At 40.8% G+C, this 24,311-nt stretch overlaps 1 protein-coding gene across 7 annotated transcripts in view; it reads left to right on the forward strand.

The window, feature by feature from the left end:
- The window catches only part of TAFA5 (TAFA chemokine like family member 5), a 595,960-nt gene that overhangs the window by 323,286 nt on the left and 248,363 nt on the right, over positions 1-24,311 (forward strand). For all 7 annotated transcript variants that reach the window (XR_004645354.1, XR_004645351.1, XR_004645349.1 and 4 more), the window contains exon 2: positions 6,272-6,421. Coding sequence is in view for 2 of the 7 variants with exons in the window: in XM_034767165.1 (XP_034623056.1) it covers positions 6,272-6,421 (150 nt within the window). In the remaining 5 variants the exon portion in view is untranslated. The remainder of the gene's footprint in view (positions 1-6,271; positions 6,422-24,311) is intronic.

A 24,311-nucleotide genomic window follows, 5' to 3' on the forward strand; every position in this document is an offset into this window, starting at 1 on the left:
GCTCATTTTTGGAATCAGCAAAAGTTCAGGCTGTGGAATGGCTACAGAATCAGGTCTTTTGACCTGAAATTTTTGGTGGAGACACTATCTGCATTTATTTTCCTTTTAATTGTGTTTCTGAATGCAGTGAACAGAGGACAATATGATATATATTTATACAAAAACAAATAGAGTTGAGTTTCAAAGCTGTGGCACTAACCAAATAATGTAAACTGGCAACACCATGTTCAGTGTTAGCATAATATTACACTTACTTTAAAAATAATTCCACAAAAGGATAAACTAATGTATTGAATGAATCTTGAAGGCCTATAGACTTTTTTTTTTACCTATACAATTACCCAGCTGTGGAGGATCATTCCTTTAATTAAAATTGATTGCTTATTTCAGAATGAAAAGGATGACTTTTTTTTCCTATCCACCTAGCATCCATACTGCTTATATGTGTGAAGTGGTTAAGAAGTAGTAGTCTGAAAATGACAACAAGATTAGACAACAAGACTAACACGGCTACCCCCTGATACTTAACAAGATTAGTTGTTATTTTAGGAACATACTGTACTGTTTCATGGCTGCATTACTCTGAAAATATTTCAGTCAGACTCTTAAAAAGAGCAGACCTTCATCAGATTTTTCACTGGTTAATTCATAATATTTACTTAGGAATCATAGAAGGCTTTTAGCTGAAAAACTTCTTAATGTAGGCACTGCAAAATATGGGCCAAATTATGCTCTTTTACACTAGTGTAAATCCAGAATAATTTTGTTGGCGTTGGAGTTACTCCAGTTTTACACTGATGTAAGTCAGAGCAGAATTTTGCCCTGTATATGTAACTCAACAAAGATCATACAGAAGATCCTGCAAGAGTCCACAAATTCCCCAAAACTGAGTCGCAGGCAACCAGTGCTTTTTAGCTCATGGCACCTCTGCAGGATAAATTTGTAATGAAGGAATAATCCAAAGTAATTCCTTTTTCTTTCAGTAACAGTGACAGATTAATCCTTAGGTTCTTTGATCATCAGCACAGTCATACCCAGTAGGAAACAGTTAAGGACATTTAAAGAGAGTTGCTGTCCTAGAGTAGTATGCCTGAAGAATCCCAGTTTGCACTGCTTTACCTAAACAACCACAGCATTTATATGTTTTAATAAAAGATTTGGATTCTAGATGATCCTCAATGACGGATTGAACATCATTGACACAAATGCTTTTTTTATTTTAGTGATGGAAAAGGGATTTAGTTCATTTTAATTTATATGTTTCTTGAGAAATTGGAATGCATTTGTAGCATAAATTAGGTTTGAAATTGTACTCTCAGTTGAGAGCTATCTTGAAATAATTCTGTTTCAGTGAATGTCCTTTTCCTAGATTCAGTTATAGAGTATGAACCAAATTCTGCTCTGTGACAGTAATTATAAAGTTGTTTCACTGACTTCTCAATTGCACCAATGTAAATTTGGAGTTACACTGAATTTACACTGTTATAATGCTGAGAATAGAATTTGTTACTCTAGGTTAAATTAATTCCCTCCAATTGCCTAGTGCTATTGTTTTCAACTGTATTTTAAAATTAAAGCTTAAAGGGCTATGTCCCAAAGTAGACATTTTAAATGCAATCATACTGTTCAAGTCATTGTCAAGGAAAGGCATATTATTCTGGAATATTTCATTGAAAGAAGCAAATATGGAATTAATATTTTCAAGCTTTCCCTAAAACATTGTCATTTTTCTTCTAAGCAAAATACACCTCTACCCCAATATAAGGCTGTCCTCAGGAGCCAAAAAATCTTACCGCATTATAGGTGAAACCGCGTTATATCGAACTTGCTTTGAGCCGCCGGAGTGCGCAGCCCCCCGCACCCCCGAGCACTCCTTTACCACGTTATATCTGAATTCGTGTTATATCGGGGTAGAGGTGTATGTATAAACTCATTGGACACTTACGGGTTAATATCTGTTGCAAATCCTGAGAAAGGCTAAGCCACTTAGAACTCCCACTTATTTCAGTGGGTGCTCAGTATCACTCAGGATTTGGCCCGTCAAGAAGACTTCAGGATTTCAATAACAAACTGCAGAATTTATTACGATGATCTGATTTGAAACAACTGCTGGCATTGTGTTCAATCACAAACAGAGCCTGAATCTAGCCGAGATTTTTAATAACATCTACCTTTATGCATTTTGAACTAAAAAGAGCTTGTGTTGCTAGGCATCAAATTGGTGGTGCATGGAAAATTATTCAGTGAAACTACAATATAAGCCTGCATGTGCAATTCAGAATTAAAGTTCCTGGATGGATATGGAAGCTAAAACCCTTAGTAAAACCATCCCTTTAGATCAGGTTCTGTTTGTATCGTATTAGAAGATGGAGAAGGTATTGTCTCCATCTGAATTTCTATTTTAGGGAAAAAAGAAGTCTTCTGCTTTTCAGTGTGTGTAAGAGAGAAATTCATAACTATATCACATTTGTTATAATCACAGCAGATTTTCTTTTAAATTGATTATTTTATTCTGTGGTAGAGAACAGAAATGTTATTTCCTACCGAGAACTAACATTAAATAGATCATCATGCAGACCCTCTTTCATGAGCAATTACTGTACTGCATGTTGGGGATGTGGTAAGAAGGACATCAAACATCTTACAAAAGTGGTCTCTTTCTCGTATGACATGCAGGTTAAATTTCAAGGCTCTTTGGAGGTGATGATGAGATTGCAAACCAGTATGCCTAAAAATAACCTGGGAAGAAATCTTTGTTTCATTAGCAAACTGGCAATTGATTTTATTTTTTCAAGAATATAGACTCTATTTTAAGACACATTTTAGGATTTAATCGTTTCACCTGGGGCCTCGTTTTTCCTCCCTGCTATGCAGCTTGTATGCATGTATTCACCGAACTGTCAATGACCTCGATAGGATTCTCACATACGGAACAGTTGCGGAATTGAACAATAAACATTATTTTTCTCTCTTTTAAAAAAAAAAGGTGTTGAGTGCCCACAATTCCCATTGACTAAAGAAAGTTGTGGGTATTTTTGATTTCTGTGGCCCAAAATTAAAAATACTAATTACAGAAGTACTGCCATTTTTTTTAGATTTTTATCGGTTTGGGATTTTGATATCTGTGTATTTCTAGCTCAGAAATGGGTCCAAAGGGAGAACTGATCACTGAATGAGCTGGCTTATTGAAGGCAATTACCCCCATGTATCCTACTCTGTGCTTAGTCTAGAAAACCAGGTAGCCATCTGCACCTTGCAAGGAAACTTGTCCCTTTCCTTCCATATGAGGTTTTTGCCACAGTGATTCATATAGTCTCCCCCCGGAGAGGACTGGCTGGATTACTGTACTTACTGCATTTTGGACTGACGGTGGCAAGCATGGAGAAACTCCAGCTTGTCCAGAATACAGCAGCCTACCTCCTGAGTGGTCAGGGCCACTGTGAGCTCATCACCTCTGTGCTTCTATCCCTCCACTGGTTTCCATTCTATTTCTGTTACCATTCCAGGGTCTCATTTAAATTCATCAAGGGTCAAGATCTAGCGCAGGGGTGGACAAACTTTTTGGGCTGAGGGCCACATCTGGGCATGGAAATTGTATGCAGGACCGGTGCGGGAGGGAGTGCGGGTGTGGGAGGGGGTGCCATGTGCAGGAAGGGGCTCAGGGCAAGGGGTTGGGGCAGAGGAGGGGTACAGTGTGCAGGAGGGGGCTCAGAGCAGGGGTTTGGGGTGCAGGAGGAGTGCGGCAGGGGGCTCAGGGCAGGGGGTTCAGGGCAGGGGGTTGGCGTGCAGGAGGCGTGCAGGAGGGATTTGGGCTGCGGCCCACACTGCTTACCTAAAGCAGAGGGCTCCGCGTTCGCTGGCCTTGCTGCGCCTCCAGGTACCTCCCCTGAAGCTCCCATTGGCTGCGGTTCTCCATTCCTGGACAATGGGAGCTGCGGGGGGCAGTGCCTGAAAGCAAGGGCAACGCACGGAGCCCTCTGTCCCTGTGCCCGGGAGCCCTAGGGACATGGTGCCGGCTGCTTCTGAGAGCGGCGCGGGGCCCACAGCACCACTGGGGGCAATCCCGCATGCCAGATCCAAAGCCCTGAGGGGCCGGATCTGGCCCGCAGGCCGTAGTTTGCCCACCCCTGATCTAGCCACATCAATGACTGCATCTCCACATGACTTATTAATGTATTTACATTCCTTTGGGACAATGCAGCTCTCAAAGCGCAGGACAAGATGTATGAGAGATGTGGAAAATCTCTTTCTTTCTTTCTTACTTACTCCTTCAATTTAAGGGGTGTCAACTTTGGAACAATTTTCCAAGGGAGGTCAGGCAAATACAGAGGCTGGGCAAGCTGCAAAGTCCTCCTCTTTTGAAAAGCTTTCCCATAACCAGATTAATGGAAGAGAGGAGGAAGAGAGAAGAAGCAAACAAAATAAAAAATCAATAGTCCCTGCTTCAGATAAACACATCTTAACCAGGGAAGGCAGAAGAGAAGAAGGTTCATGAAGTTCTCTAAAAATCTCACTGTGCAAATCTAGTTTAACTAGTAGGCACTAGATAACATGGTGATGGATGCTTTGGAAAACCTTTAGATAGATTAATATAGATATGTAAATATGTGTAGTAGTCTGTAGAATGCTGTGCTCCTGATTCATCATTGTGTTATTTCAGTTTTACCCTGGTATAATTCACTGATATCATGGAGTTTCACCAACATAAAATTAGATCAACTCATTGGTGAATCAGTCCCAGTGGCTGGATGAGACCCATCAATATTTTGCTCCTCTGACCATTTCAAAAATCTTATTCACATTTCCCAGGGGGAGTGGTCATGAAACATAAGCTGAGAAACATTAAGGGTGAGAATCTACTAGGTGAGAATTGTATTACATGTAGAAAAAATGGCAATATTATTTTAATCATTTAGACTTTACTTCATTTGAATTTATCTTTGTTTTTAGGTAGCTTTTTGTGAAATTAGAGGGTTTATTTTTATGGAACTATGGTAGTAAAAGATCAGATATCACAGTCTAACTGCTTGCTCAAATGTGCACCTTACATCATAAGACCCACCTGACAAGAAACATTAAAGTTTTCAATAGACCTGAAACCATTTACTAGAAATATTGTTGAAATTGCACGGCCTGGTTTGACATCTCCAGATTGGCATTTATTCCATCTCAAGTATTCTGAGAACTAGATGTAGTTAGCTTATGAATTTCAAGCACATTTTTGCACATGTTCACATAAATGGTTGTAATTGATTGCATGCAAGTACAAGACCAAATAAAAGTGCTATCTTACACTGTAACATAAAATCTAGAAGAGATAAATAATACACCTGCCTGGTGAAAAGTGATAGTCTGTTTTTCTACCTTATTAACCACTGTATTATCTATAATATATCTATCTTGCTTGCAAAACTTAAAATTTGCCTTTACTAGTGTCATGTTATCAACATCTTCAAAAGGAATGTGACTTTTCAAACTTTCAAGATTCACTTTTGGCACAACTTCCACCAAAAACATTTTCTATTACTTTCTCTTTCTATCCTAAAGCAAGTATGAAATCCAGAATCAAATTGAATGGGCTTTCTTAGTATCTTTGGAGAAAACAACATAGATCAGGGGTATTTATACATATTTATATGTTTGGCTATTAAATAGTGTCATCTTGATGTGGTTTGCAAGTTGATGGCATGATTAGTGTATAAAAGGATCACAGGCTAATATCTAATAGGAAATATGTATGTACGTGCTTTTGTATTTTATTGTGATGGGATGGAAGCTAAATTAAGGGATAGAAAAATCTGCTCAAACTTTTAAATACTTTGTTATAAAACTGGATTTTCAAAGAAAAAAATCCTGTAATTAAGATTTACATTCATGGAAAGGGCACCGTTTGCAGATATTTTCTGAAATTTCCCTTTGGTATTTTCAAACATTTGTTTTCCACACATATAGACATGCCACTTTTTATTTCATTGCTGCAAAAATGGATTGCTCCTTTACACCAACTAACATAAAAGTAATCTGTTTGACCCTACCTTTCCTGCTTTTATAGAACAATAACCATTTTCTGACAGAACCAGTTTCCAAGGTTTTCACATGTCCACCACAAAGAAAAATTGTATGGCATCTCAGTTTTATTATATCCATCAGCTGGCTTCCCATTTGTTGTGGAGTGTCTGCCGTGACATTGGGCCATGACTCTATTCAGCTGTAATAGATTGCCTGTAGTGCATTCAGTGACTCTGGTACCTGTTGCTGGTTCTTTTTCCAGGTCAACTGGCTGCAGGTACATGTGAGATTGTTACTTTGGACAGAGATAGCAGTCAGCCCCGAAGGACTATAGCCCGACAAACAGCTCGCTGTGCATGTAAAAAAGGACAGATTGCCGGTACAACAAGAGCAAGGCCAGCCTGCGTGGATGGTAAGAGGCAAAGATCCATTCAATCAGTATCTACCAGCACAAAAGTCATCACGTTTAATTGTTTATTCAAATAAAAAAAGGTTATATGTGTCTGACATTATTATATGTGTGAGCTAACCTACTAATTGGTTAGTTTTGTGATGATATGGTCGAAATCCTCAAAACCAAGAATTACTCATTAATAGCATAATTTTCTCCAAAGGGCAGTGAATCAGTGCTATTTTTCTTCTTTAGCATCTTCATTTCTGATTTAGTTTGGTAATGCAGGTGAGATGTTAATAGAATTGGACTAATATATTCTGTATTTTAATTTGAATGATGCTGAAACCCATGAGCTTTCCAGAGTGGAATTGTTGTTTGCTTGTTTAAGTTCTTTGTGAAACCAAAAATGCACTTACTCTAATCTAGACTCAAAGGTTTAATACCACTGAGGCTAAAGTGACCACTCCTGCATGAAAGTTAGTGTTCTTGAAAAAAGCGTTAGTGATGTTATTGGAAAAGAAAATATGTATGTACCTTACATGCATAATATTTCTTCTTTCATTAAAATGATCATTATATATGATTCACTGCAGATGCAGTAGCTGAGTAGAGCCTGCAGCCTGCAAAAATGCTGATGTAGAGGGAGGTATGAAAATATTTCACTTTGAAATCATTTTGTGAAGCAAATGAACTGCTATGTTACAGCTAAGTAAAACATTAGCAGTGGTGCAGTCTTCATTGTAAGCTTGCTGAGGTAATCTTATTAGAAAGCATTCATATTGCAATTAGACGAAATAAAATATGATGTTAAGTATATGTTAAAAATAGTTGATGTAAAATGGCATATTTTGATCTAGACTCTGTTAACAACAACAAAAGAAAGATGCTTCTATATGGATACAATAAAGATTGCCTTTGAAAAATGACTCACATACCAGCTTGAGTCCTTAAATAAAAATGTTGCATGCCATAACATCAGAATTTGATCTCACCCATTGACTGTCAAAGAAAACAGCTTAATGGGGATTTCAGTACCTACCCACAGAGCTAAGCATAGATCATCATATACGTTCTGTTTCCATAGTTTGCTACTCTGGAGATCAATTCATTTTCTCGGCTATCTCCATCATGGATTGTGGGACTCTATCTCCAATAATTTTCTTCCTCCCTGTTTGCAGTAACATAATATGGTTTCATTGGGTACCTAAGGGATACGTTTTTAGCGGGCCACCTTATCTATTCATGCAAATTTTGCAAGCCCATTTGTTAGCAAATTGGGTAATTCAACATTATGTGCAATTACCCAGTGTGATAATCAGAAGGTAGGTTTTGTGAGGGCAAATATGGGTTTTGCATGTACAAACCAGATGTACTCACAAATTTGGTAGGCAATTGAGGTCACATGTTAACTGGACTCAACTTTCAGACTGGTGGAGGTCCCATCTCATTTTCATTTGATGAAAAGAAAAATGTCTCCACTTATCTGTAGAATGGGTGGGAAGGGTTAGTATGACTCCTGCTTTTGCTGCCAACATCCTTGGTAATCATCTTTATACAACTAAAGGGAGTAGATTATTGTAAATAAATCTATTTATTCATGTCTGCATAACAATTATATCAGCAGAATTTTCAGAAGCCTTCATGATCCATCGCTATCTTCAAGCACTCAGCATCTGACCTTCCAGTGATTTGCTGCATCATCCATTCATCTCTTCACTGATCATTCCTTACTACGATGACCCTCCACCATTCTTTCCATAATAACTTTCTCAAGGTTATTTCCTATGCCTAAAGTGACCAAAGTACGTAAGTTTGCTTCTATTGGTTTTTGACATCAGGGTCTACTTCTCTTCAACATTTTTTTTTCTAACATAGACATTCATCTTTCTTTCTGTCCATGAAATATGCAAGAGTCTTTGCCAGCAGCACATTACAAAAGCTTCAATTTTCTTCTTGTCAGCAGCATTAACTTTATTCACATCCATAAATCTGTATGGAAAAAAAATTAGTCTTTTCACCAGTTGCCCCTTTTGAGACAGAATGTTTTTTCCACACTTTCTTAAGGGAGGCAATTCCTGAGCAAGCCATCCCTTGTCTTTTTTGATTTTTTGAAACAGCTTCATTGATTGGCTATATATGATCCCAGATAATTAAATTAATCTGCTGCCTCTCTAGCTTGTCTGTTAATTATGATTTCTGCTTGCATCCTATTTTTGTTATCTGAGTCAATGTATGTGCATTTTGTTTTCATCACATTCAGGAATAGTCCATATTCCTCACTAACTGTTTTTTACAGACTCCAACATTTGCATCATAGTTGTTACAAAGAGTGTAATATCATCAGCATTTGTGAGGTCAGTTAGATGTCCACTAATGGAAATCCAAGTTCGTTCTATTTTGTCAAAACCTTCCAAGCCTTGTTTCATCATAAATTCGGTGTATGTGTTAGAGGCTTGCAACAAAATACACTCTTGTCTCATAGAATGCCCACTGTTCGCACCATGGCTGATGTTGGTGGAAGAGACTTGCAATGAGTTCATGCTTTGGATTCCCTATATCTGCCAATTTGGAATGCTTTAGACTCCCCATATCTGCCAATATCCAGTGAAGCATGTGATCAGTGGGTGATTGTACTCTCTGCATTTTTCCAGTGATGTGACTAATATTCGCCATTTGGTCACATGTGCCTTGAAAACAGACTGTTGTGGTGGTAGTTCTGCTTCTATCCTTTGTTTCATGCTATTCTGAATTATGCAGAGAAGAACTTTGCTCGCATGCAATACCAGTGTGATGTTATGATAGTTACTACAACTGTCATGTCTGCCTTCTTTGAGAAAGGCAGAAAAATTTCCTTTGTCCAGTCCTCCAGCCAATTTTTAGTCATCCATATATCACTACAATTTTTCCACATAATTTCAGTATTGCGATTGCCGATCCCTTTTAACAATTCTGCAGGCATGTTATCTACCCCTGGTGATTTCCCAGTCTTCATTTTCATAATAGCACACACCACTTCCTTTCGCAGGATTGATGGCTCTGGCTCCGTACTCTCTTTTCTGTCATCCTATATTATGAGTGGCTCTGCTGAGACATACAGAGTAGCAAAATAATCTCTCCACCTGATTACTGTAGGAGGTTGGAAATTTTCAGACAGCCGAAGACGGTGTGTACATTGTGTAATCCCTCACATTTAAAATAAGTGGTGAAATCATCAGCTAAAAGCAAAAGCTACAAGCAGACTACTGTGACTATGGATTACTCTGCAGTTTGCACTTTGTCTTACAATTCCTGTTATTTCACAGACTTTAAGGGAAGAAGGGACTATCTTGATCACCTACTCTGACTTCCTGCATATTACATGCCACCAAACCTCAACCACGTACTCCTGTAATAAACCCATAACCTCTAGCTGAGTTACTGAAGTCCTCAAATAATGATTTTAAGACTTAAAGTTACAGAGAATCTACCATTTACACTAGTGTTAGCCTGAAAGTGACCCGTATCCCATACGGCAGCGGCAGGTGAAAACCCCCAGGGTCTCTGCCAGTATGACCAGGGGGAAAATTCCTTCCCGACCCCAAATACGACAGTCAGTCAGACCCAGACCTCGTGGGCAAGACCCACCAGCCAGACATCTGGAAAAGAGTTCTCTGTAGTACTCGGAGCCCTCCCCATCTGGTGTCCTATCATTGGCCATTGGTGATATTTGCTGCTAGTAGTCAAGCTCAGCCTTGAAGCCAGTTAGGTTTTTTGCCTCCACAGCTCCTCCTGGAATGCTGTTCCTATGTAGCTCTAATGGATTTGGTTAGCATAGATTATCCTAAAAGGTATAAACTGGAAACTTTATGCCCTTTATTAAGTGCTGCACTTGCAAATACTTTTAAGACACATTTATTTTGGTTCCAGCATGTAGTTAGGAACATTGAACTTCCACAGGTGCTTTGAAATCAGGGTTCAAGTGGACCCCATAACCTGCTAGAACCAGGTAACAAATTCTAAATAATTTATCGTAAAAGAAAGATAATATAGTTTCTATAATGCTCATTCAGACATGGTCTCATGAAAACAGAGAGACTGCCCCAGCACTATGAGAGACAGTGTCCATCTGGTTTCAACGTAAGTATAATTTCCCCTTAAAGTAGAAAAACATGAAAGGTAATCCAAGCATTGTCTCCTGTCCATAGTCTCCTGCTTATGAATATGTTTAATGCTGACAACTAATACAAAAAAAAAAAAAGGTTCTGTGAGTTGGTGAGATGGCTCAATCTCAAGAACATAAACAATTCTTGCTGCCCGGGCAGGTAGAGGTAGAATTTTCTAAAGGTGCTAGCATATTTAGTTTCTAGGAAAAGTGTTGGGGAAGTTGCTATTGAATGCTTTCTGCTGGCCAGTTCAGCGAAGTAATCTTCACAGGGAGCTGTTCATCCTTCTGGTTTTTAGCAAAGTACCATTGTTTTCGGAATGTGACAACCAAACATAGGTAGGATATTTCTTTCTTACACTCAGAGAGAACATCTGCAGTTATAGATTTTTTTTTGTACTTTTTGTCCATTAGAGACTTCTGTTCACTCTTAATCACATAGGCATCAATGCCAAAATTAAAAACAAACCCAGCTTTCTCACTAAGGACACACAAAATGTCTTTTTGACACTTTTGTTATTGAAAGCTTGGCCTTCATAGCTGATCTTGATTCATCTGCTTAACTCTTTGACTGTGAAATGTAATGTATTCACCACCCATTGCACCTCTTTATGTCAGGGTGCAATGCTACAAGATGTTCTTGTCTTCGGTACCTCCTGCAGGCCATCTGCTTCTCACCAGGTCTTTCATGGCTTGGATTTGCTTCCAAGTCATATACAGTTTGGTCCTCTTCTGGGGTAACAAGGAGGTTGAAGAGAAAGTTCATAAACATCCCATCACAAAAAAGCCTTCTCTCCAAACCCTCACCATTTGGGCTATTCCAGAGCCTGTCCTTTCAGATCAGTCTTCAACACCACCCTAGGCTCAAGATTCCTTCCGTTGGGCTTGGATGCCTCTTCCTCGGGGGCTGGTGGGGGAACCCATACCCTTCCTCAACTCTGTATTCTGACCCAGGGACCCTCTATTAAGCAGCTCGGTCTGTTTCTTCAGACCTGCTCCTGTTTCCCTGGGTCCCTTTCTACCTCTAAGCCTCTTTGTGGTGCTGAACTATAGCTATGCTTTACACAGCCTCCCTTTGGTTCTTAGACCTCTGGGTTCTCCCTAGGGCCTCCCAGCTTTTGCTTCCTTTGCTGAACCATAGGCGCTGACTTTTATTTTTCCCCAGGGGTGCTCCATCACCCCTCCACCGCCTCCCCTGAGGCCCCACCCTTGATCTGCCTCTTTTCTCCCCCATGTCCCACCCACCTGCCACCCGCTGCTCTCCAGCCTCCCCCAAACTCCTCCCACAGCCACCAAACAGCTGATTGGTGGCCCCACCAATCAGCTGTTTGGGCAGGGCCCTGCTGAACAGCTGAGAGTGGTGGTGCTGAGCACCCACTATTTTTTCCTAAGGGTGCTTCAGCCCAGAGTACCCATGGAGTTGGTGTCTATGTGCTGAACTAAACACTCTCCTCCCCTCTTGGGCTTCACTGAAGTACATTCACTAATCCTATTTCAGGGCTCCCTCCCTACGGGAGCCTGGCTTGCTCTCTGTGAGTTTCTGTCCACAGGAGAGACCCACCTTCTCTTCAGTCTCTCTCCTACTGAGTTCTTTCAGGTTCCCTATAAGGCCCAGGTGCCTAATGATCCTTATCTAGCTCCACCCACTCTGATCAGGAATCAATCACAGCTGCACTAATTGGCTCTTAACCCCTTGTCTAATAGGTGATGGGAGTAAGCCCCATCACAGTATCCTACTCCAGAATGAAGATACTCTAATGGTAAGATTTTTTGAATAAGAATATCATTTAGATAATCTGCTGTGAACTAATTTCCTGATTCTCCCATTTTATAGTCTGTGAGTAGTCCCATTGGTTTTACTGAGACTGCTTGTGGAGTAAAGGTTCCCTCTATGCTTTGTGAGTACGAGTGGCAGAATTGTACCCCAGTTCTTTAATAATTAACACAAAACCACTGACGATGAAGACTAAGCAAAAGCGGTAGTTAAGAAAACACTAGTTAGTACTATGAGAATCTCTGATAGAGATTGGCTTTGTGATGGGGTTTACAAACACAGCAGGAAGGGGTTTATGCCTTTATGCCTGCAAACAGCAAAACCAGCCTTCCCTCGCCCCCCCACAACTGTGAGAAGTGGCAATTATGGACAGACACCCCCCTCCCCAGCTGCTGCAGGGAATGAAGGCAGGCACAAGTGTAAAGAGAGACAGGAAGAGATGGGTTGAAAGAGCTTGGAACTTGAATGCCAACAACTCCCTGCCAGACTGCATCTAAAAAACTTAGAATCTCCTGGAGTACAAGGGAGGGAGCTGTAGCTGGAAGTCCTGTGGGCTTGACTTGTGTAAGTTTCTGAACGCTGATTTTTATTGATTTAATTTAAGCAACTGCTGCCTGAGCCAAGGACCAACCCAAAATGCTTAAATTAGGACTTTGCACGAGGCAGTGTCCATCTCCGCTGACAGAGTTCTGTATCAAATTTAGCAAAATACATTCAGAGCACATTCTGGTAGTGGTATCAGACTACCATTTACTCATTGTTTTGTGTTGAATGTTATTCTAGAGTGTATTCTGTTATGCTATATATTTTCTGAAGGACTGAATTCTGATGTCAGTTATTTGGCAAGGAGAGTAAGAAATTTAAGGACGCTTATACTTCAAAAGCACTTGTACCAAGAGCAATCTCTACAAGTTCTGAGTTGATTACCAAAGTCGGTTCTGATTTCTACTGGTATATTAACTAGTGTCGTTTCCTAAGAAATGAAAGTGTGTGCTTTAGATCCTAGAAAACTGGAAGCAGTCTTAAATATAAACAGGCACAACTCTGCACTATGTCTCAGTAAAGTATAAAGAACAAAGCTTTACTTTTAGATATTTGGCTAGCATGAGGAGCTCTGATGTACTCATTTCCAATCATTCTTATAGATTCATAGATTCATAGATTATAGGACTGGAAGGGACCTCGAGAGGTCATCGAGTCCAGTCCCCTGCCCGCATGGCAGGACCAAATACTGCCTAGACCATCCCTAATAGACATTTATCTAACCTACTCTTAAATATCTCCAGAGACGGAGATTCCACAACCTCCCTAGGCAATTTGTTCCAGTGTTTAACCACCCTGACAGTTAGGACCTTTTTCCTAATGTCCAACCTAGACCTCCCTTGCTGCAGTTTAAACCCATTGTTTCTGGTTCTATCCTTAGAGGCTAAGGTGAACAAGTTCTCTCCCTCCTCCTTATGACACCCTTTTAGATACCTGAAAACTGCTATCATGTCCCCTCTCAGTCTTCTCTTTTCCAAACTAAACAAACCCAGTTCTTTCAGCCTTCCTTCATAGGTCATGTTCTCAAGACCTTTAATCATTCTTGTTGCTCTTCTTTGGACCCTTTCCAATTTCTCCACATCTTTTTTAAAATGCGGCGCCCAGAACTGGACACAATACTCCAGCTGAGGCCTAACCAGAGCAGAGTAGAGCGGAAGAATGACTTCTCGTGTCTTGCTCACAACACACCTGTTAATGCATCCCAGAATCATGTTTGCTTTTTTTGCAACAGCATCACACTGTTGACCCATATTTAGCTTGTGGTCCACTATAACCCCTAGATCCCTTTCTGCCGTACTCCTTCCTAGACAGTCTTTTCCCATTCTGTATGTGTGAAATTGATTTTTCCTTCCTAAGTGGAGCACTTTGCATTTGTCTTTGTTAAACTTCATCGTGTTTAACTCAGACCATTTCTCCAATTTGTCCAGATCGTTTTGAATTATGACCCTGTCCTCCAAAGTAGTTGCAATCCCTCCCAGTTTGGTATCATCCGCAAACTTAATAAGCGTACTTTCTATGCCAATATCTAAGTCGTTGATGAAGATATTGAACAGAGCCGGTCCCAAAACAGACCCCTGCGGTACCCCACTCGTTACGCCTTTCCAGCAGGATTGGGAACCATTAATAACAACTCTCTGAGTACGGTTATCCAGCCAGTTATGCACCCACCTTATAGTAGCCCCATCTAATTTGTATTTGCCTAGTTTATTGATAAGAATATCATGCGAGACCGTATCAAATGCCTTACTAAAGTCTAGGTATACCACATCCACCGCTTCACCCTTATCCACAAGGCTCGTTATCCTATCAAAGAAAGCTATCAGATTGGTTTGACATGATTTGTTCTTCACAAATCCATGCTGGCTATTCCCTATCACCTTACCACCTTCCAAGTGTTGGCAGATGATTTCCTTAATTACTTGCTCCATTATCTTCCCTGGCACAGAAGTTAAACTAACTGGTCTGTAGTTACCTGGGTTGTTTTTATTTCCCTTTTTATAAATGGGCACTATATTTGCCCTTTTCCAGTCTTCTGGAATCTCTCCCGTCTCCCATGACTTTCCAAAGATAATAGCTAGAGGCTCAGATACCTCCTCCTTGCACTAGTTGGGTTCTGAATCTACCACGCACTAACCTGACACAAACTAACTGTCCATGTGCACCCTGCTGTGGAGCATTAAGAATTGATGATGATCTAATTCCGTTTCAAAGAGGACAATTGCAATAAGAGTTGGACAGCCCTCTTGCTGTTGAATACAGCTAAGAACAAATCAAAATATCCCTGGTTTTAATTTCCATTTAGAAGATGGATATCTGTGGGAATTGTTAAGTCAATAATTGAAGTTAAGATTATGATTCCAGTCTTGAAATCTTGTTTAAAAGAGTGATCTTCTGCATGATACTACTGCAGTGGTTCCCAAACTTGGGTCACAGCTTGTTCAGGGTAAGCCCCTGGCGGACCGTGATAAACTTTGTTTACCAGGAAGCAGTGGCCCGGCCCGCGCCGCTTCCTGCAGCTCCCATTGGCCGGGAATGGCAAACTGCGGCCATTGAGAGCTCCGAGCGGCCGTACCTGTGGATGCTCAGGTAAACAAAGCGTCTCGCGATCCGCCAGGAGCTTACCCTGAACAAGCCGCGAACCAAGTTTGGGAACCCCTGTACTACTGTGTATTATTATTTTGACTACTTTAAAACAACTGAAAATAAAACACTAATATTTGGTATTTTGATACTTGCTTTCCTCTCTTTTTTTCTCCGTTCCTATTAGATTTTTTCCTCCTACTTTTTAAAGAGCTCCTTGACATAATCTCCAGGTATAGACATACTTTATGATAATTACATTCTAGTACCTTTTTAGCAATAATTATTTCTAATTGCATTATTCTCTACTGCATCTTTATGTGACACAAAGTTCATATATGGTATTTAACATGCTTTTCAGTTGGCAGTGATTGATTTTGTTTAACACAGAAACCCAGGATCTCTGAGGAGGCTGTATTAGACTCATTTAATAATTTCCTGCTCTTCTCTCCTCATTAGCTCCGAGAGCCGATAGGGAGATGTTGGGGTCAAAAGTGATTACTAATTGACTCCTAACTTACCCACTGAAACAGAACTCTATTCAATACCTAAAGGGCTTCAGGCTTCTTAAGATATTCCAATTTGCACAACCAAAAAATATTGCAAATCTTACAATCTCTAGAAATGTAATATGAGTCTTTCATGTTTAAGTTGCATACACTGTTATTGTTGTAGTGCCATCTAAGGTAGGAGGTTTCTTGTAATTGTAAATGCAGCATATGGAGTAAGTTTAGTTGCATTTATGATAAGTAAATCTGATGCATGCGAAACAAAAAGGCAGCATTGGATAGATTTGACACTAATAGGAGGTTGAATAAAAGTGAGTAGACAGGTGTTGGGTTGCTGGAACCCAAACAGTGCTCTGTGTGATCATGCAGGAGATCTAGGTTTAGGAGGTGACCAGGGCTATTTGGTTCTAGACAGGTGGAACTAATTATATTGCAGTGGTAACAGTGGTAGAAGGGCAACTGCCTATCCTGGAGACTAGTTAGAGAGTTAAACAGCTGAGAGCATGTTTTTAAAGCTGCTCGCCTTTTTTATCATTTTGGGTAGGTTGGCAAGAAGTTCTGAAAATGATTATATGAAACTGAGGAAAATGATGGGTGAGTTGGAAAAACTCGCTCTGCTCTAATGCTCTGCATGCTCTCTGAAGGACAGTAGCAGTATCTTTTTCTTCCTTTCATCAAAATACAGGTGGATCATGTTGGCCAGATTGGCACCTCCCAGAATTCAGTAGACATTGAGATCATTCTCTCCCCATATTGGAAGAGTATATTCTAACAGGTCTGCTATGTGAATGCTAATGCAGTTTGGCAACATGTGATTAGTAAGGATTTATCCTAGCTGAGCAGAGAATTTTACTTGGATGCCATGATACTTTTTTATTTTCAGTATGACAAGAGCCCAGATATCATGAAATGTGTTCAAGACCAGCATTTCAGTTGTGGAGCTGAGAGAGATTCATTAGTTTGATCAAGGCTTCAATATTTCTACTGTTTTTCAAAGATGTAGTTTCACGTAATGTTTAAAGCCTGATTCTAGGGGGTGATGAGCACCCTCAGGTCCCAGTGAAATAAATGAGAGTTGAAGGTTTTCAGCACCTCTTAGACTGTGCTCAGTACCTTGCAGGATCAGACCGTTAACTTTTAAATTACCTGATACTAAGATTGTGTTATACGCGATGTGGGAAAATAAAAGGAATATATATATATATATATATATATATAAAAAGATGGGTTGAATAATGAGTGGTTTGAATATTTGCAGGTGTGTAGGCTGTCATAGATCATGCCATTTTAATTTCCCAAGAGTAGTTTTCCACCTCTTCCTCAGGCCTTTTAAACACTACAAGAACTCGCCAAGTGCACACACAATGTAAATGATCACTTCTTGTGCCCTGATGCCTATGTTAGGAGAGGAAAAGCATATTGTGTGCAGGGGAGGGGATGTTTTTTGAGGAATGAAAGGAAGTATTAATGTTTTGGCCATTGCCTGTGCATACTTTTTAAATTTGTAGCTTGGCTGTCTAGCTTGACTACCTTTTGGAGAGGTGAATGTATCCGAAATTTACTACTACTTTGGATGTAGAAGTACTACTAAGCTGGGGGGGAGAGGTAGATACCCTGGAGGGTATGGATAGGGTCCAGAGTGACCTAGACAAATTGGAGGATTTAGCCAAAATAAATCTGATGAGGTTCAACAAGGATAAGTGCAGAGTCCTGCACTTAGGATGGAAGAATTCCATGCACCGCTACAGGCTGGGGACTGACTGGCTAAGCAACAGTTCTGCAGAAAAGGACTTGGGGATTACAGTGGACGAGAAGCTGGATATGAGTCAGCAATGTGCCCTTGTTGCCAAGAAGGCCAACGGCATATTGGGCTGTATTAGTAGGAGCATTGCCAGCAGATTGAGGGAAGTGATTATTCCCCTCTATTCGGCACTGGTGAGGCCACATCTGGGGTGTTGCATCCAGTTTCCCTCACCCCGCCCCCCGAAAGGATGGGGACAAATTGGAGAGAGTCCCGCTGAGGGCAACGAAAATGGTCAGGCGGCTGGGGCACATGATTTACGAGGAGAGGCTGAGGGAACTGGGCTTGTTTAGTCTGCAGAAGAGAAGAGTGATGGGGAATTTGGTAGCAGCCTTCAACTACCTGAAGGGGGGTTCCAAAAAGGATGGAACTTGACTGTTCTCAGTGGTGGCAGATGACAGAACAAGGAGCAATGGTCTCAAGTTGCAGTGGAGGAGGTCTAGATTGGATATTAGGAAAAACTATTTCACTAGGAGGATGGTGAAGCCCTGGAATGGGTTACCTAGGGAAGTGGTGGAATCTCCATACACAGAGGTTTTTAAGGCCCAGCTTGACAAAGCCCTGGCTGGGATGATTTAGTTGAAGTTGGTCCTGCTTTGAGCAGGGGATTGGACTAGATGACCTCCTGAGGTCTCTTCCAACCCTAATCTTCTATGTTTTTATGTTCATTTTGTTAAAATGCCCTTTCCACCCCACACTGCAACTGAAAACATTAGATGCTTCTATTCAGTTCTACATTCAAACAAGTTATGATTTTTTTAAAGGCAGTTTTCTTACTCAATAAACCTGCCTTATTGGGTGAAAGGGTGAAAAAACCTATCCAAGGCCTAGCACCTGGGTGAAAAAACCTATCCAAGGCCTACCACCTCCTACCCCAAACCTCTCTCTCAACTCTACCCCACTTAAAACACAATTGCTGTGGAAGATCTTTTGCCTTCAGAATCAACTTTACATCAGAGCCACATGCATAGCACTTAATTTTCTTGAACATGCCTTTAGCCAGTATAATCTGAATTATAGATATCCCTGATAACTGAAATCTGAGGTGGGTAGGTTACTGTGACTCACCAAGTCCCCATTACAATGCACAAATGTCTGATCCTGGCACATTATGACAGTTTCCACTTTGTGAATCACAGTTCCTTTAGAAGTACATGAAAAGCAGATTTTTTACTACGCTTCTGTTTTGCTGCCCGAAATGGACTATTAGGGAAATTATTTGGAATTTTAACTGTATTTTGGCAATAATATCTTATCCAAACAGCTTGACCAAAATAAAGGCTGGTAAATTCTTGTAAAACGTAACCTCAAGTAGAGTCAAGGGAAACAATAATGTATTTATTCTGTTTGGTTATGAAAGAAAAAGGTGGGTTAGAGTTGGAATGTAAGCATGCAAGAAGCAGGGCCGGCCCCAGGCACCAGTGCAGCAAGCAGGTGCTTGGGGCGGCCAACGCAAAGGGGCGGCACGTCTGGGTCTTCAGTGGCAATTTGGCGATGGGTCCCTCGGTCCCTCTCGGAGGGAAGGACCCACTGACGAATTGCCGCCGAAAAATGAAGCAGCAGCGGTTGAGCTGCCGCCAAAGTGCCGCCGTGGTTTTGGGGTTTGTTTGTTTTTTTTCCGCAGCTTGGGGCGGCAAAAACGCTGGAGCCGGCCCTGGCAAGAAGGCAGCCTTATTGGCTAAAATCTAGTGGAGAAAGTAAACAGCACAAAGTCAGTAGCTGTAGCACCCACTGCAACATCAATTTATGTGCAGTCTAGTGAAGTGAGAATACCATTCTTAATTTTAGATACACAACAGGAATAAAAGCAGAAATGAAAGAAAGTGAAAGTGTGCAAAGAAGAGAACAAACAGTTCTGTAAAAGAACTGTAGCTGCCCCAGGGAAATTCTTTATCGGGCAAGAAGTAAGGGCTACAGTTTTTCTGGAAGTGTGTGAATGTATAAACACAAAGAACAGAGAGGAATTGTTTATGATGGAATTACCTGAATTCACATAATGGAACCATGCATAAAGAGGCAGTCCAAAATTTTCCAAAGTGACTAGTGATTTAAGTGCCTGGAATTTGGGGTACTCAACTTGACACCATAAATGGAGCCAGAATTTCATACTATGGATCCTCAGCACTTTCTGAAAACCAGAGCTTGTTAAAAGAACAGGAGTACTTGTGGCACCTTAGAGACTAACAAATTTATTTGAGCATAAGCTTTCATGGACTACAGCCCACTTCTTCATGTGCATAGAATGGAACATATAGTAAGGATATATATATATATGCATACAGAACATGAAAAGGTGGAAGTAGTCATATCAACTCTAAGAGGCTAATTAATTAAGATGAGCTATTATCAGCAGGAGAAAAAAAAACTTTTTTAGTGATAATCAAGATGGCCCATTTCAGACAGTTGACAAGAGGACCGTCTCTACGCGAAAGAATAAATGGACACAAATCTGACATCAGGAATCATAACATTCAAAAACCAGTAGGAGAACACTTTAACCTCTCTGGTCACTCAGTAACTGACGTAAAGGTGGCAATTTTGCAACAGAAAAGCTTCAAACACACTCCAATGAGAAACTGCTGAACTTGAATTAATATGCAACTAGATGGCATTAATTTAGGCTTGAATAGAGACTGGGAATGGCTGAGTCATTACACAGATTGAATCTATTTCCCCATCTTAAGTATCCTCACACCTCTTGTCAACTGTCTGAAATGGGCCATCTTGATTATAACTACAAAAGTTTTTTTTTTCTCCTGCTGATAATAGTTCATCTTAATTAATTATCCTCTTAGAGTTGATATGGCTACTTCCACCTTTTCATGTTCTGTATGCATATATATCTCCTTACTATATGTTTCATTCTATGCATCTGAAGAAGTGAGCTGTAGCCCACAAAATCTTATGCTCAAATAAATTTGTTAGTCTCTAAGATGCCACAAGTACTCCTGTTCATTTTGCGGATACAGACTAACACGGCCGCTACTCTGAAACCAGAGCTTGTTGAAGTGTATCAGCTTGGGGCCCCAAAAGAAGAGGCACTTAAAATCACGAATCACTTTGGCAAACTATCAGGAAAAAATAGGGACAGTGATATTTATTGAATGGTAGAAAGCTTTCTTTTACAGAATACCTTTCATCCCGAAGGATTCTAATAGGCTGTACAGATGTATTCCTATAACTAGGAATTACTTCATCTCTCACTGTTTGCACTGTTGTAGCTTTGTCAGGCTTTTATTGGACCAACTTCTGTTGGTGAAAGAGAGAAGCTTTGTAGCTTACAGGAGAGCTTTGCTTCAGGTCTGGGAAAGGTATTAGGAGTGTCACAGCTAAGTACAAGGTGGAACAGACTGTTTAGCATAAGTAGTTAGCACATATGCTAAGAGACCATTCAAGCTGAAGTGGCCTGTTAATAAATACCCTTGTGGCTTTGTGATTTTGTCCTCACCCACAACTATTTCAGATTTGGGAATAATTTATACCTTCAAGTCAGCGGCACTGCTATGGGTACCCACATGGCCCCACAATATGCCATCTGAAGAAGTGGTCTGTAGCCCACGAAAGCTTATGCTCTAATAAATTTGTTAGTCTCTAAGGTGCCACAAGTACTCCTGTTCTTTTAACATTTTTATGGCTTACTTAGAACAATGCTTCCTCAGCTCTTGTCCCCTAGCGCTCCTACTCTACTTGCACTACATTAATGACATGTTCATCATCTGGACCCATAGGAATTCCACCAGGATTTCAACAATTTCCATCCCACCCTCAACCTCAGCTTGGACCAGTCCACACAAGAGATCAACTTCCTGGATACTACAGTGCAAATAAGCAATGGTCACATAAACACCATTCTATACTGGAAACCTACTGACTGCTATACTTACCTACATGCCTCCAGCTTTCATCCAGACCACATCACACGATCCATTGTCTACAGCCAAGCCCTAAGATACAACCGCATTTGCTCCAATCCCTCAGACAGAGACAGACACACAGGATCTCTATCAGGCATTCTTAAAACTACAGTACCCACCTGGGGAAGTGAAGAAACAGATTGACAGAGCCAGAAGGGTATCCAGAAGTCACCTACCACAGCACAGGCCCAACAAAGAAAGTAACAGAATGCCACTAGCCATCACCTACAGCCCCCAACTAAAACCTCTCCAGTGCATCATCAAGGATCTACAACCTATCCTGGAGGATGATCCCTCACTTTCACAGACGTTGGGAGACAGGCCAGTCCTCGCTTATAGACAGCCACCCAACCTGAAGCAAATACTCACCAGCAACTACACACCACACAACAGAAACACTAACCCAGGAACCAATCCCTGCAACAAACCCTGTTGCCAACTCTGTCCACATATCTTTTCAAGGGACACCATCATAGGCCCTAACCACATCAGCCACACCATCAGGGGCTTGTTCACCTGCACATCTACCAATGTGATATATGCCATCATGTGCCAGAAATGCCCCTCTGCCATGTACATTGGCCAAACTGGACAGTCTCTATGCAAATGAATAAATGGGCACAAATCAGATATTAAGAATTGTAACTTTCAAAAACCAGTAGGAGAGCACTTCAGTCTCCCTGGACACTCAATAAGAGACTTAAAAGTGGCCATTCTTCAACAAAACACCCTTCAAAACAGACTTCAACGAGAAATGCCAAGCTGGAATTAATTTGCAAACTTGACACCATCAAACTAGGCCTGAATAAAGACTGGGAGTGGCTGGGTCACTACAAAAAGTGATTTTCCCTCTGTTAATACTCACGCCTTCTTGTCAACTGTTCGGAATGGGCCACATCCATTGAATTGGCCTCGTTAGCACTGACCCCCCACTTGGTAAGGCAACTCACATCTTTTCATTTTCTGTGTATTTATACCTGTCTAGTGTATTTTTCACTCAGTGCATCTGATGAAGTGGGTTATAGCCCAGAAAAGCTTATGCCCAAATAAATTTGTTAGCTTCTAAAGTGCCACAAAGACTCCTCATGGTTTTTCCTGTGGTCATAGTCATTTCTCACTGGCATGCAGCCTCCTTTGATTTCAAACCTGGAAAAAGCTCATCCTTGTATGATAGGAAACTTTTCAAAATGATAGTGCAGGGAAATATTTAGGAAAGCAGAATTTGCTTACCTGATTTGGTGGTTGGCCAGGAACCAGGGGTTAACACTTTAATTACCTCAAAAGTTAGTACCTTGCTTTTACATCTCATTTGAAAGATGACACCTTGAGAATCTCAGTGCCTCAATGGGGACATTAGTTCACTATTTACATAGTGCCACCAGCTTCACTTCCTTTATTTGCTGGATAGTCCTACGGAATCTAATCCTATCTTGGCTATGGGTTCAGATAGGAATTTCAGCACAAGGTGCTATGAGCAGAGACTATGTGGTATTGGACTGTGGACTAGTTTTCCAATGAAATGGCTAGAAGCCTCATCACTGAGGACATTTACAAGTGAAATGAACAAAGGTTAGACAATCTGTTCTGGGAAACAAAATCCTGCATTAGCAGAGGGATGTACTACATGACCTCACAGTTTCTCTACCTTCGATTTCTATGACTGTCTAATGCTAGTTGGGTTACAGTATTAAGTCACCACAAAGTTGACTGGTGACTCTTTGGGGGTGACGAAACTAGTTAGAAAGACCCAGTTACATTAAGTATTTTTCATCCTTACCAAGCAGACTGACTAAGCATGAAAAGAAAATCGCTTCAGTATGTGGAAGTGAATTGAGGGGGGCAAAGAACTATGGTTAGAAATAGCATCTCTAGAGATACATTACTAGAGCTTTATTTTTAACTTCTTTTATGTCTAGTGTGTGATGATGGATGATGTGTCAGAATAAACCTAAATAAACTCTAAAATTGAGTGCTAAACAAATTACTGACAGCATTAGTAATGTCACTACATTCAGCATCCACAGTGGCATTACAGTTATTGCTGTACATCTTCGCTTTCTCCTGTTGTGGTTCTCTGCACAGAGCTGACTCAGAAAAGATGTCCTTTTTGAAGGAGAACCCTCAAAAAGCTGCATTCTTAGGGTTGACTCAGAGGAGATAAGATGTCTGTCCCTAGAGATTGGGATGGCGTCACAGTGGGACAAAGATGCTGTTGCATTAACATAATTGTTTTCCATCCCTAAATAAATATCATGGTAAGGGCTCTTATGAATTCTCTGGCTCATTCAGTTTGAGTTGCATGTTTAGCAGAGGACTTGGTTGTCTGTGCTGTTGTCACATTCTGGTGTGCAATCCAGAGCAGTGAGGGGTTGTGTCACCACTTGCCCCTGCAACCTTGGGTACTTCATAATACTTTGCTGTTGTAGCTCCTGACCTGGGCTTCTCACAAACAGCCAGACAGCGTACAGATCACACCCTGAGTATCTGTGTATAATTACAGCCCTGGTCCTTCAACTGACCTAGCAGCCTGTCAGCAACACATCAGCTACACTATGGCTGCCAGAAGCCTTGGTTACTACCTGCAGGTGATCCCAGTATACTACCAGTCCTGAAATGTCTGCAAAATGTGTGCTCTGCACTGTTCAG

The sequence above is a fragment of the Trachemys scripta genome, chromosome 1, assembly GCF_013100865.1.
Source record: "Trachemys scripta elegans isolate TJP31775 chromosome 1, CAS_Tse_1.0, whole genome shotgun sequence".
Lineage (NCBI taxonomy): Eukaryota > Metazoa > Chordata > Testudines > Emydidae > Trachemys > Trachemys scripta.